General features: G+C 36.2%; 1 protein-coding gene across 1 annotated transcript in view; it reads right to left on the reverse strand.

Annotated features, from left to right (window-relative positions):
- The window catches only part of DNAH14 (dynein axonemal heavy chain 14), a 362,094-nt gene that overhangs the window by 173,101 nt on the left and 175,900 nt on the right, over positions 1 to 13,093 (reverse strand). Inside the window, exons 38-40 of the mRNA XM_064276952.1 lie at positions 5,643 to 5,736; positions 4,044 to 4,252; positions 2,984 to 3,279 (exon numbers count right to left, since the gene is read on the reverse strand). Coding sequence (XP_064133022.1) covers positions 2,984 to 3,279; positions 4,044 to 4,252; positions 5,643 to 5,736 — 599 coding nt within the window. The remainder of the gene's footprint in view (positions 1 to 2,983; positions 3,280 to 4,043; positions 4,253 to 5,642; positions 5,737 to 13,093) is intronic.

The raw sequence follows: 13,093 nt of genomic DNA on the forward strand, positions 1-13,093 counted from the left end.
CAGACAACAGCAAACTACTGCTGGGGAAGGCACAAGTACACAAAGAGATACTCTCTGTGGAGCAGGTATGCAAGGTCTACAAAAAACTGAAGTGGAGCAGGAATAGGGAGAATGATATTCTGGGGCTCTAGGCCTCGAAACAAACACAAGGTAGCAGCAGTCCACTGGAGGAATTTGAAGTGTGTGTTGCACTAAAGGTAACTACAGTAAAAAGAAATTCTGAACCCAGCTCAATATCGACTAAACTCTCCCCCACACCCCCACATCCCAACAGTCTGGCAGATGAGGCATGCCTATTTATAGGTATAAATATGACATACCTCAGTCTCTACTATTGTTTTACACAATATCTGGCATTGAATTAAAAAATATGAGACACATAAATAAGCACTTAATAAGAAAAAAGTCCCATTTCCAAGAGATAAAGCAGTTAGTAGAATATATCCAGAGATGGTCCAGATGTTAGAATTGTATAGGGAATTTAAAATAACTATGATTAAACTGGAGCCTTGGTTAAAAGTCTCAGCTGCTAATCAAAAGGTTGATGGTTCTAACCCACCAGCAGCTCTGTGGGAGAAAGATGTGGCAGTCTGTTTCCGTAAAGATTTACAACCTTGGAAACCCTATGGGGCAGTTCTACTCCGTCCTGCAGGGTCACCATGGGTTGGAATTGACTCGACAGCAGTGGATTTGGTGATTAAACTAGTAAAGGATTTAATATAAAAGGCAGAAAGCATTCATAAACTAATAGGGAATTTCAGCAGAGAGAAAAATTATTTTTGTAAAAAAGAGTCAAATGGAAATGCAAGAAATAAAAAACACAGTATCAGAGATGAGAATTCTTTCAGTGGGTTTACAGAAGACGGTGTAGCAGAAGAAACCATCAGTGAATTGGAAGATAAGTCAATAGAAATTATCCAAATGTCAACACAAAGAGAAAAATAATGAGAACAATAACAAATATAACACCCAAGAGCTGTGGGGCAACATACCAATATACCATTTCTAGGTGTGGGTTTTTACTTTTCTATCTTGTTTAATATTCCAGGGTTCTTTTCAATCTGAGAGCTTATTTTTTTCTAATTTTATTAAATCCTTGGTAATTCTTTCTTGGAGTATGTCCTCCTTTCATTTATTAATTACTTTCTGGAATTTATGTTATATGGATGCTAATACTTAAACTTTTATCTTATGCATCTGTCAACTCTGTGTTGGTACATGTATGTATATATACACACTTATATATATTTAAGTATACATAGTATTTAATCTCATTATCCCATACTGATGCATTCTGGGAGAGTTCTCTGACTGGCTTCTGAATTATTCAGCTAACCATTCTGGCATTCAACTCATTTATCATGTCCTTTATTTTAACTATTAATTTTTTTACGTTTAACCTTCAGTTGATTCTTTTTTAACTTCCTCTTCTTGCTTTCTTTCCAGTATTCTCTTTTCTCTTTAAGAATATTTAATATTTTTATTTTGAGTTCTATTTTGTCTGCTCTAATAATTCTACTTTATCTGGTATAAATTGTTCAGTTTGTTCCCTTTTCCTTTACAGTGGTTGAATTTCTCAGAACTCATGTTATTTTTCTGTTGCTAATAGCTGCCTCAGAGCCCTGGTGGTGCAGTGGTTGAGCGTTCGGCTGTTGACCAAAAGGTTGGCAGTTTGAACCCACCAGCTGCTCCTTGGAAACCCTATAGGGCAATTCCACTCTGTCCGATAGGGTCACTATGATTCAGAACCTAATTGACAGCAATTTTTTTTTTTTTAAATAACTGCCTCAGCCTATGATATATACCTGAGATAAGGAACTAAATCTCAGGCCCTGACTTGCACTTCTGATGAATTTAAAAATGTGTTTCTGGGGAGGGAGCGGACACTCTTCAAGGCACAGAACTTGTATGTTAACAATCTGTAAACTAGCTCTTATTTAAGGACACTCTATTTCTCTGTTCAGTCGCTTAGGCTGTAAGATTCGAAGGGGGCTGGCAATAGGAGGAAATATGTTTTTACCTGCTTCCTACCCCAGTCAGGCTTTACTGTCAACATGATATTTTGCTACTGCTCTGATGTGTTACTGCTCCATGCTGTGGTGCACTCATTGGGAATTCGATTCCAACTCATAGTGACCCTATAGGACAGAGTAGAACTGCCCCATAGAGTTTCCAAGGAGTGCCTGGTGGATTCGAACTGCTGACCCTTTGGTTAGCAGCCATAGCACTTAACCACTACACCACCAGGGTTTCCTTATTGGCAATAGGAAGGACAATAGCCTATTTGGAGCTATGAGGTGAAGGAGAAAGGGCAAACTTAAATACTTTTCCCCACCTTATCTCTCATTCATGGCACCCAGCTCTCTTCTACTCAGGACTACTGTCCTCCCCCCGCCCCCCTCCGGCCAAGCATTCTATGTCACCCCAGGTATTTGTCACAATTTTCGTGTCAGTTTTGGGTTTTGGAGAGAGAGTTGGAAGCCTGTGCTTATTTCTCTTCTTATCAGGAACAAATAAAGCCAGTATTTGAATGTAGGCATTTTGACTCTAGAGCCCATGACTTTAGCCATAATGTTATACTGTTTTCTGAATTTGCTGCTGCTGTCTTCTTACATATGTTTCAGTACTGTCCATGTTTATACCTTTGCATAATTCCAGGCTCAACCTAGGATTTTGGACAGTTTCTTCCACTATTTCTAAGAATCTTTTAAAAATGGCAAAAGCATTCTTACCTAATAGAGACCCTAAAAGGATTCTCTACACTCATTTTTTTTTTTTTGTGACCCATCAACATTTATGTACAATACTAATTTACATTTATTGATATCTTTTCTATAAATGTTTTTTAGTTTGTTTCATATGCATGTCTGCTGTGGGTCCAAATATCCTGAATTTTTCTTGGAAGTAAGAAAGTGGCCTTCCTTTCTTTATTTTCTTTTATAAAAATCAAATAGAAGGTGATAAATAATCAGCATTTACCAGCTAAGATACAATATCATTAACGTGATTTAAGGGGAAAAACTCACTTTGTCCAAAGCCTCCATTTTTGCTCATGAATTCAAAGAAAGCATCGAGAATTCTACAGAGAGTTGTGATGATTGTTATGTCCTGTACAGGAAATGGCTGAAATTTCTGATACTTCTTCAGAAATTGTAGTCCATCTGTAACACTTTTTTTAATCATGAATTCAAGACAATCCACTCCTGTTTGACTCATAATTTTAGAAGTTTTCAAAAGCCATGATTTAACGTAAGGCTCCCATCCCAGATTAACAGGATCCTAATAAAAAGCACAAGATAATTTTAAGCAAATAAATAAAAATATAGCGCCCTCCTATTTTCTTACTTACGTTTTACTTACTAAATTCCTGTGATACTTAATAATACTTAAAAATATGGCTTCGAATCATCATGCATTAAAAGGAGAATGATTAAAAACAGAGCAAAGAATTACTTTTCACTGGAATGACTGATGGTTTGTAACTGTGGCTTTACAAGAAAATAAGCAACTGGGGGATTCTGTATACGGACGTGGGATTCTGTACAGGGATGTGGTGAGGGGAACTGCTAGCCCAGAGGGTCAGCCATAGAGTTAGCTTTATTTATCAAGTTCAGTTGAACAGACTACAGCAGTAGAGCATAGGGCTAATCATGGCTGATAATTATATGTATAGAAAACACTTATTTTTTTGGATCTATGACCTCTTTACCACTGTCTTAGTAATGTTTCTCACAAGTCCTGAGTGGTGAAAAAAAAATTCACACCAGCAGCCTAGTATGTCTGTTGAAAGCATTGCTTATTCACAGCTCTGGAAAATACTGACCACTCCAATTACTAAGAGTAGTATTAAAAACAGTAGTAATTACACTTATATTCATTTCAGGGTTATGAGGCTTTGGGGGACACACAGATTCTGAACTATTGGTTTCACTGTCCTGGACCAGAAGTAAAAATAAAATACACATAAAAAATGCTGTAGATAATGCCTTATTATCCTAAACAGCACATCTTATTTGTTATGAAATTTGATTTTGGAAACTTACCATATAGACCATTGCACATCGGCTGACGGTGGCAGGACTGGCCTGAGAGAGGGTGTCCACTTCAAAAATCACTCTTATTTTATTAGTTAAAGCTATTCTCTCACTGTTCGCTAGGCACAATGTTCTAGTGTCATCTAGCATGGAGTTTAGATTTTCCACCCACAAAGTATCCACTGGACCATCTAAAATAATCCACTGCCAATCAAAGCCTGGACAGAAAAATATTTTTAATGTAGCTGAGAATAATTTCACTAGAATCTTGCACGTATTCTATTTTATTTAGAAAACACTTTCTAACTAAGATAAAAAATGACCTCTTAGAAAACATGAGAGTGAATGTGTTAATATGTATTCTCCAATATTAAATATGAATAAATGTTCAAACCATATACTTAATAACTCTTTAAGCGATGTTTAGATATTCTTAGATTGCTGAATTATACATGATATATATATTTAAAATTTGGATAGAAAAAGATCCATGATATTCTCTTCTCCTTAATAGTATGGTTTGTGCATTTTCTCCTTCTACCCAGGAATATTTTTTGGAGATGCTGCGCCAGGAAACAGCAAAGAGAAATAGATTCCCTTTTGAGGAAAGAATTGAGTATCTAGCATTTAGAGTCTCATACTGGGAACCCATTTACTCCTCTTTCCACATTCTATGCCCACCATCCTGCTCCATGATTTTAGAAAATCTACTGAGCCAGCATGGGGGAGATGTGAATGGGTCACTATGTAGACAGAGAATAGTTAACCACCTGGAAGACACTGAAGGATCTCAGAAGAACAGGAGAGTAGAGCTAGGATCCATACAGCCAACACTCCTGCTACGATGGGACTCTGAATGGATTGTATTAAAGCTCCATGAAGAAAACTCAGTATGCCCAATTACCATCTCTCCCAATCGGATGTGAAAAAAGTGACACACAAAAATTCAGGAATTCTAAGAAAGAAGCAGCCACAAGAACCTCATTTCAATGTCTGGGTTACAAATGTACTGTTGGTGAATGTGCTGATATGAGGTTCAGCCTAGAGTGGTGAAAGCAATGGTTGGTGATCCTCCAGCAAGCCGTCCGCTCCTTTGGAGCAGGCACCGTCTCATATACGCCCTCTGTCGCCTGGCACATACCAAAGTGACTGGTATATAATAGGTATACAATTCATTTTAGATGAATCTGCTTGGGTCGATTTGATGATTTGGCCTGAGAATGTACAGACTGGAGTCCCACTTCAGAGGCAATCCTACTGTATGTTGGCATTGCTGCTTCTCAAACCATTATTTATTTCTATCACTGATATTTAACTGGTTCTTATGAGATATTAATGGTCATTTATAAATTCATAAATTATATAACACTTACAAATTATATTACATAATTATATACATATATAGAAAAAAAATTTTTTTTATAGCATAATATAATATTTGGTAATACTATAGAGATTTTAAATAAACACATGAGGGAAAGAATGGTACAAGAACAAAATATCACTAATAAAAATGTATTTTAACAATTGGAGTAAAGCTCATATTTGTTCAAAGTTTTTCTTCTACATTAATTAATCATATTTATTGACTTTAATGATAACACTTACCCTGATTTTCTGGAGTTTTAACATCTTTTTCCACATCCTTCTCAAAAATATTACCATCAATATCTGCTGCATCAGAGCCATCAAGTTGGAAAACCTAAAATGTGCAATCAATAATTTTTTAACTTTTATTTGATGACACATCCCAACTCAAATTCACTATCAATATGCCTTCTTGAGTGGTAGAAATATGAAAGACAGAAGGTTTTGTGGCTGAAAAGGCTAACACATAACCGGCATAGTATAATGTAACTGACTTGTGGCTCCAGGACATTTCCTTTTAGAAAATTATTTTATTTTAGTTTCTTTTTTTCACTGCTGAGAGAGTATATGCCTTTTGTATAATGTTCAAATAATACGGAAAAGCACAAAAAGTAAGCAGAAGCTCTCTGAATTTCCACCACCTATAGACAACCTCTTTGGGAAGGTAAGTCCCAGGCTTTTTCCAATTTTTATTCGTATTCTAAAACTCTGCAGTTGTCATCCTTGGACATAAGTCATTACGCTCTAGTGAATTTCCTTCTATAAACAGATTTATTTTTGGAAATGGGATTATGGGTCAAAAGTTGCATGTACTTAAATTTTTAAATGAATTCTATTGGATTTCTTTGCAAAAGGTTGTGGCAATAACACCTCCATAAACAAAGTGTAAGAATGTTTGTTTCTCTACATCCTTGCTAACACTGAATGTATTAGCTATCAAGTTTTGAAAATTTGATGAGAAAAAATGGTGCCTATTATTGTTATCACTTTTACTTCTTTGACTAAAAGTTGAACATATTTTCATACGTATATTGGCAATTTGTATTTATCTTCTACCAATTTCCCTGCTGCCCTAACTCATTTCCTTATTTAGTTGTCTGACTGTTTCATAATCATTTTTGAAGCCCATTTTATATTGGGGTAGTAACTAATTTTCCTATATGTCATAAATATTTTCTTCTAGACTACTGTTTGTTTTTAACTTTGTGGTAATTATTGCAGAAATATGTTCTTATTTATAGGAAAATTCTATTATCTTTTGTTTTATGATTTTCGGGTTTGCAGTCTTCTTCACTCTGAAAATATGCCTCTAAATATTATTGTATATTTGTTTTATCTGTCCCTAAATATTATTGTATTTTTATAGTTTTATTTTTACACTTAGATTTTTAATTCATTTGGAATTTTATTTCTGTGTAGGTAAGCATTTTTCTGTTTTCACATAGAAGAACAGCAATTACACAGTGAATTAAATAATGATGTCCCCACTGATTATAAATATTACCTCAGTTGTGTATTGAATTCATATATACATGTTTGAATACATACACACACACACACACACACGTACACACACGTACACACACGTACACACACATGTACACACACACGTACACACAGAGGAGGAGAGAGAGAAACGAGAGAGATTGGAATGATTTAGTCTTGAAGATTTGATAGAACTCGACTCTGAAATCATTTGTGTTTGTACAGATTTTTTAACTAATACAATGTTCTTTATAACTATATGTTGAAGTACATGCAGTTTTGCCTATCTGATATCCGTTCACTCCTTATTTCTTGATAAAATCTCAACTCTGTTTTTGGCAATGTGATGGATCATGATTGATGTAAACAATCATGGCAGTCCTGTTTGCCATTTTCCCATAATTCATTTCTGCTCAAAGTGGTCAAAATACTTTATCTGGCTAAAACGATCAAAGTGAAAAAGGTGCTGAGGAGTTTCTAGAAAAGCTTTTACTCTCCTTATTAAAGGGGAACATTGTTGCTGGCACTCTCTTTCCTTCCTTCTACAACCATGAAATAAAACATATATCAGGTTAAGGACAGCAATGCAGAAATTCAGGTCCCTGATAAGTCTATTCATGTTTTCTCTTCCCCTGAGTCAGTCTGATAAATACATTTTTCTAGGAAACTGCTCATTTAAGGTTTTTAATTTATCGGCACAAAGTTGTCCATAGTATTCTTTCATTATGTTGAAACTGCTCTATTGTTATGGCCACTTTTTGAATTTTTACATTTATTTTTTACCTTCTTATTTCTTTCTTGAGCAATCTTGCCAGAGATTTGACTATTTCACCAGTCTTTTCAAATAGCTAGCTTTTGCTTTTGTTGATTCTCTCTACTGTAGCTATTATTATCTTCCATCTGTTTTCTGTATATATTTACTATTGTTTTTTCTCTTTTCTTGAGTTGGATGCTAAGCTTACTAAATATCAATCATTGATTATGACATGAGTATTTAAAATGATATGCTTACTTCTGAATTCCACTTTAGTGCTATTTTTTATACATAATATTTTCATAATGGGTCAGTCCTAAGTATTTTTACATTTTCAAATGATTGATTCTTTGACCCATAAGTTATTGAGTTTAAAATTTTCAAATATATATCTTTTCTTTGCCTTTCTAGAATATGGTCTTGATGCCAATTCTTTGAAATATGTTGTCTTGTTTAATTCTGTACTATATAGTCAATTTTTATAATTATCCATGCTTACTCGAAAAGAATGCATATTATCCAGATGATGGGTGTAAGGGTCTATTTATATCTCCTTCAGATTAACCTTATGTCATTCAATTTTCCTACTTTCTTACTATTTTGATTAGCTTGTTTTATCGATTGCAATAAAATTTCTCACTATAATTGCTGATTTTTCAATTTCTCTATGGAATTCTATCAATTTTTAGATTATGTCATAAGTATATATTAGTTTAGAATTGCCATCTTTTTATACAATAACACACTGGTTTACTCTAATTTTATAACAACTGTTTTTATAGGTCTCATCATCTTCCAGTTTTTCTTCTTCTTCAGGAGTGTCATGGACCTTGGCTCTTCCATATAAATTTTAGAGTCAGCTTGTCAGCGTCTGAAAAAAAATTCTCGGTTTGCAATTTCAAAACTTACTACAAAGCTACAATAATTAAAACGGTGTAGTATTGTTGTCATTAAGTGCCACTGGGTTGGTTTCGACTCATACTGACACTATTACAGAACGAAACACTGCCTGGTCCTGTGCCATCCTAACAATTGTTCCTATGTTTGGGCCTTCTTTTTTTTGGATCCATATCTTTGAGGGTCTTTCACTTTTTTGCTGACACTCTACCAAGCTTGATAACCTTCTCCTGATTCCTCCTGATAACTGGTCCTTCCTGATAACATGTCCAAAGTATGTGAGATGAAGTCTTGCCATCCTCGCTTCTAAGGAATATTCTGGCTGTACTTCTTCCGAGACAGATTTGTTTTTCTTTTGGCAGTCCATGGTATATTCAATATTCTTCGCCAACATCAAAATTCAAACGTATCAATTCTCCTTCAGTTTTCCTTATTCATTGTCCAGGTTTCACATGCACACGAGATGACTGAAAATACCACTGCTTGGGTTAGGCGCACCTTAATCCTGAAGGTGACATCTTTACTTTTAAACACTTTGTTGTCGTTAGGTGCTGTTGAATTGGTTCCGACCTATAGTGACCCTATGTACGACAGAACTCTATGTACAACAGATGTCTTTTGCAGCAGATTTTCCCAAAGCAATACGTTGTTTGATTTCTTGAACACTGCTTCCTTGGGAGTTAATTGTGGATCCAAGTAAAATGAAATCCTTGACAACTTCAAAATTATCTCTGTTTATCATGATGCTGCTTACTGGTCCAGTAGTGAGGATTTTTGTTTTCTTTATGTTAAGGTGTAATGCACACTGAAGGCTGTAGTTTTTGATCTTCATCAGTAAGTGCATCAAGTCTTCTTCACTTTCAGCAAGCAGGGTTGTGTCATCTGCATAACGCAGGTTGTAAATGAGTTTTCCTCCAATCCTGATGCCCTGTTCTTCTTCATATAGTCCAGGTTCTCGCATATTTGCTCAGCATACAGATTGAATAGGTATGGTGAAAGGATATAACCCTGCTGCACACCGCTTCTGATTTTAAGTCACGCGGTATCCCCTTGTTCAGTTGGATGACTGCCTCTTGGTCTATGTACAGGTTTTCCATAAACACAATTTTCTGGAATCCCCATTCTTTGAAATGTTATCCATGATTTGTTATGATCCACACAGTTGAATGCCTTTGTATAGTCAATAAAACACAGGTAAATATTTCTCTGGTATTCTCTGCTTTCAGTCAAAGTCCACCTGACCTCAGCAATGATATCCCTCATTCCACATCCTCTTCTAAATCTGGCTTGCATTTCTGGTAGTTCCCTGTCAATGTACTGCTGGAATCATTTTTTAATATCTTCAGCAAAATTGATAGTTTGATAATTTCTGCATGCTATTTTTTTGTTGTTGTTGGATTACTTTTCTTTGGAATGGGCACAAATATGGATCTCTTCCAGTCAGTTGGCCCAGCAGCTGTCTTCTAAATTTCTTGGCATAGATGAGTCAGTGCTTCCAGCGTTGCATCCATTTGTTGAAATGTCTCAATTGGTATTCCGTCAATTCCTGAAGACCTGTTTTTTGCCAAAGCCTTTAGTGGATTTTAGACTCCTTCCCTCAGTACCATCGGTTCTTGATCATATGCTACCTCCTGAAATGGTTGAATGTCAACCAATTCTTTTTGTATTTGACTCTGTGTATTCCTTCCATATTCTTTTGATGCTTCCCACGTCCTTCAATATTTTGCCCATAGAGTCCTTCAATATTGAAACTCAAGGCTTGAACTTTTTCTACAGTTCTTTCAGGTTGAGAAATGCTGAGCACGTTTGTCCCTTTTGGTTTGTTCTAGCTCCAAGTTTTTGCACGTTTCATTATACTTTGTTTTCTTGAGCCACCCTTTGAAATCTTCTGTTCAGCTCTTTTACTTTATTTCTTCCTTTCACTTTAGCTACTTAGTCATATAGTGCTGCTATAACAGAAATATCACAAGCAAATGGATTTAACAAACAGAAATTTACTTCCTCACAGTAAAGTAGGCTAAAAGTCCAAATTCAGGGTGCCAGCTCTAGGTTAAGGCTTTTTCTGTCTGTTGGCTCTGGAGGAAGGTCCTTGTCCTTGATCAAGGAGCTTCTCAGGTGCAGGGACCCTGGGCCCAAAGGATACACTCTGCTCCCGGTGCTGCTTTCTTGGTGGTATGAGGTCCCCACTCTCCACTTTCTTCCTTTTCCTTTTATCTCTTGAGAGATAAAAGGTGGTACAGGCCATACCCCAGGGAAACTCTCTTTACATTGGGTCAGGTAGGTGACCTGAGTAAGAGTGGTGTTACAATCCCACCCTAATCCTTTTAATATAAAATTACAATCACAAAATGGAGGACAACCACTGAACACTGGGAATCATGGCCTAATCAAGTTGATACACATGTTTTGGGAGGGACATAATTCAATCCATGACACTGCAATCCATGGACTAGTTCTGCTGTACCTTATAGGGTTACTATGAGTTGGAACAGACTTGATGGCAACAGCTTTGTTTTGGGTTTGTATGTGATGATTCACTTCTCTCTTGCTGCTTTCAAGTTTTTTTTTTTTTCATCTTTGATTTTCAGAAATTTGATTATACTGTGTCCCAATGAGGATCTCTTTGGGTTTCCTACTTGGAGTTCATTCGGATTCTTGGACATGTAGATTCAAGTCTTTCATCAAATTTGTGACATTTTATGACATTATTTGTTCAAGTATTCTTTCTGTCCCTTTCTCTGTTTTGTCTCTTTCTGAAACTCCTGTAATGCATGTGTTGGTCCAATTGCTGGTATACCACAAATCCCTTAGGCTTTGTATTCTTTTTGCTTCTCAGACTGGAAAAGTTCAGTTGTTCTGTCTTTGAGTTTGTTGACTCTTTCTTCTGCCAGCTCAAATCTGCTGTTGAACCCTTCCAGTGAATTTTTAATTTCAGTTATACCTTTCAGCTTGGTATTTTTGTTTGGTTTTTTGTTTTAATTTATATCTCTATTGATATTCACATTTTGTTCATGCATTGTTCTCCTGATTTCCTTTAGTTCTTCGCCCATTTTTTTCCTTTACCTCTTTGAACACATAAATACCACTGTTCTAAACTCTTTGTCTAGGAAGTTATTATCTGGGCTTCTACAGGGGCTGTTTCTGTCACTTAATTTTGTTCTTTTTAATAGCCCATCTTTTCCTGTTTCCTTGTATGTCTTGTGATTTTTTTTTTAAACTGGACGTTTGAATATGATAATGTGATAAATCTGAAATTTAATTTCTCCTCTTTCCCTAGGGTTTGCTGTTGGTTTGTTTTTTAATGTTGAAAGCTGCAGTAGTCCATTTGTTTAGTGATTTCCCCTATTTTTTAAAACAATGCCTTCCTGATCATGTGTGGACAGTGAAGCCTATGTTTCTTAGCTTGCATTCAGCTAGTTTTTTATGGAGATTTTCTTGAATGCTGGGTGGCAAGAAAACCTCTTGCAGATTGGCTGTGTGCCAGGGCATTACTTCAACACTTAACCATGCTTACACTGAGGCTAGGGATTAGCCTGAGGTAAAAGCATAAGGCTGTCTCAGGTATTTTCTTGCCATGGGCATTCATGTGGCTTTCTCATTTTCCCCTTTTACATGGTAGTTTTGAACACTCTAACTTCCTTAAGAAAATTTTTACCAGGCTTCTCCTCCCAGTCATTGGGCTCCTATTGTATGTCTTAATCACAATCTTTAGCTCCAGGTGGTTACAGGTGGTTAGAGTTTTGGGCATTGCCTGATGATTTTCTACCCTGCATGAGCACTGAGGCCACACAGAAAAGACTGCCTTGCTTCAGTCCTTCAGATAGTCTCCAGACAGGTTAGAATAGACACACAAAATAATTTATGAAGCTTTGTTTTCTGTACAATCATAGACCAGGATCCCTCTGTGGAAATGTGGGCTAGTATTGCTTTAAGATAACCACCAAGCTGGGGATGGGGTAGGGCTCAGACATGTAGGCAACCAAAGCTTTTCTACCCTTTTGAAGTCGTCTTTTTCTTGATTTAGCATTTTCTTAGTTGCTGTAACCCTTTGACTGCTTACAGAATTCTCACAAAATTGGCTCTGCCAGTTTCTGCTTGTTGTTTTTGGCGTATCTATGGAAACCCTGTTGGCATAGTGGTTAAAAGCTATGGCTGTTAACCAAAAGGTCCGCAGTTGTAATTACCGGTGCTCCTTGGAAACCCTATGGGGCAGTTCTACTCTGTCCTATAGGGTCACTATGAGTCAGAATCCTGTCGTTGGCAACAGGTTTGGTTTTTGTTTTTTTTAATGGAACGTTGAAAGCATGGAACTGCTTTCTCCACCATCTTGCTCCAGACCTCTTTACTTTTTAATATAGAAAGCATTCTCATATCAATTAAAAGAAAGAGAAGCAACATACCAATAAAAATTTCATTTCCTTAGGATAAATTATTAGGAGCAGAATTCTAAATCAAAAGAAACATCTTATTTAAAATCTCAATGTATGTTCCCAAAATTATCCCCAGACATGCTGTATCAACTTCCATTTTGTACCTTTGTAAACAAAGAATATCG

The sequence above is a fragment of the Loxodonta africana genome, chromosome 25, assembly GCF_030014295.1.
Source record: "Loxodonta africana isolate mLoxAfr1 chromosome 25, mLoxAfr1.hap2, whole genome shotgun sequence".
NCBI lineage: Eukaryota > Metazoa > Chordata > Mammalia > Proboscidea > Elephantidae > Loxodonta > Loxodonta africana.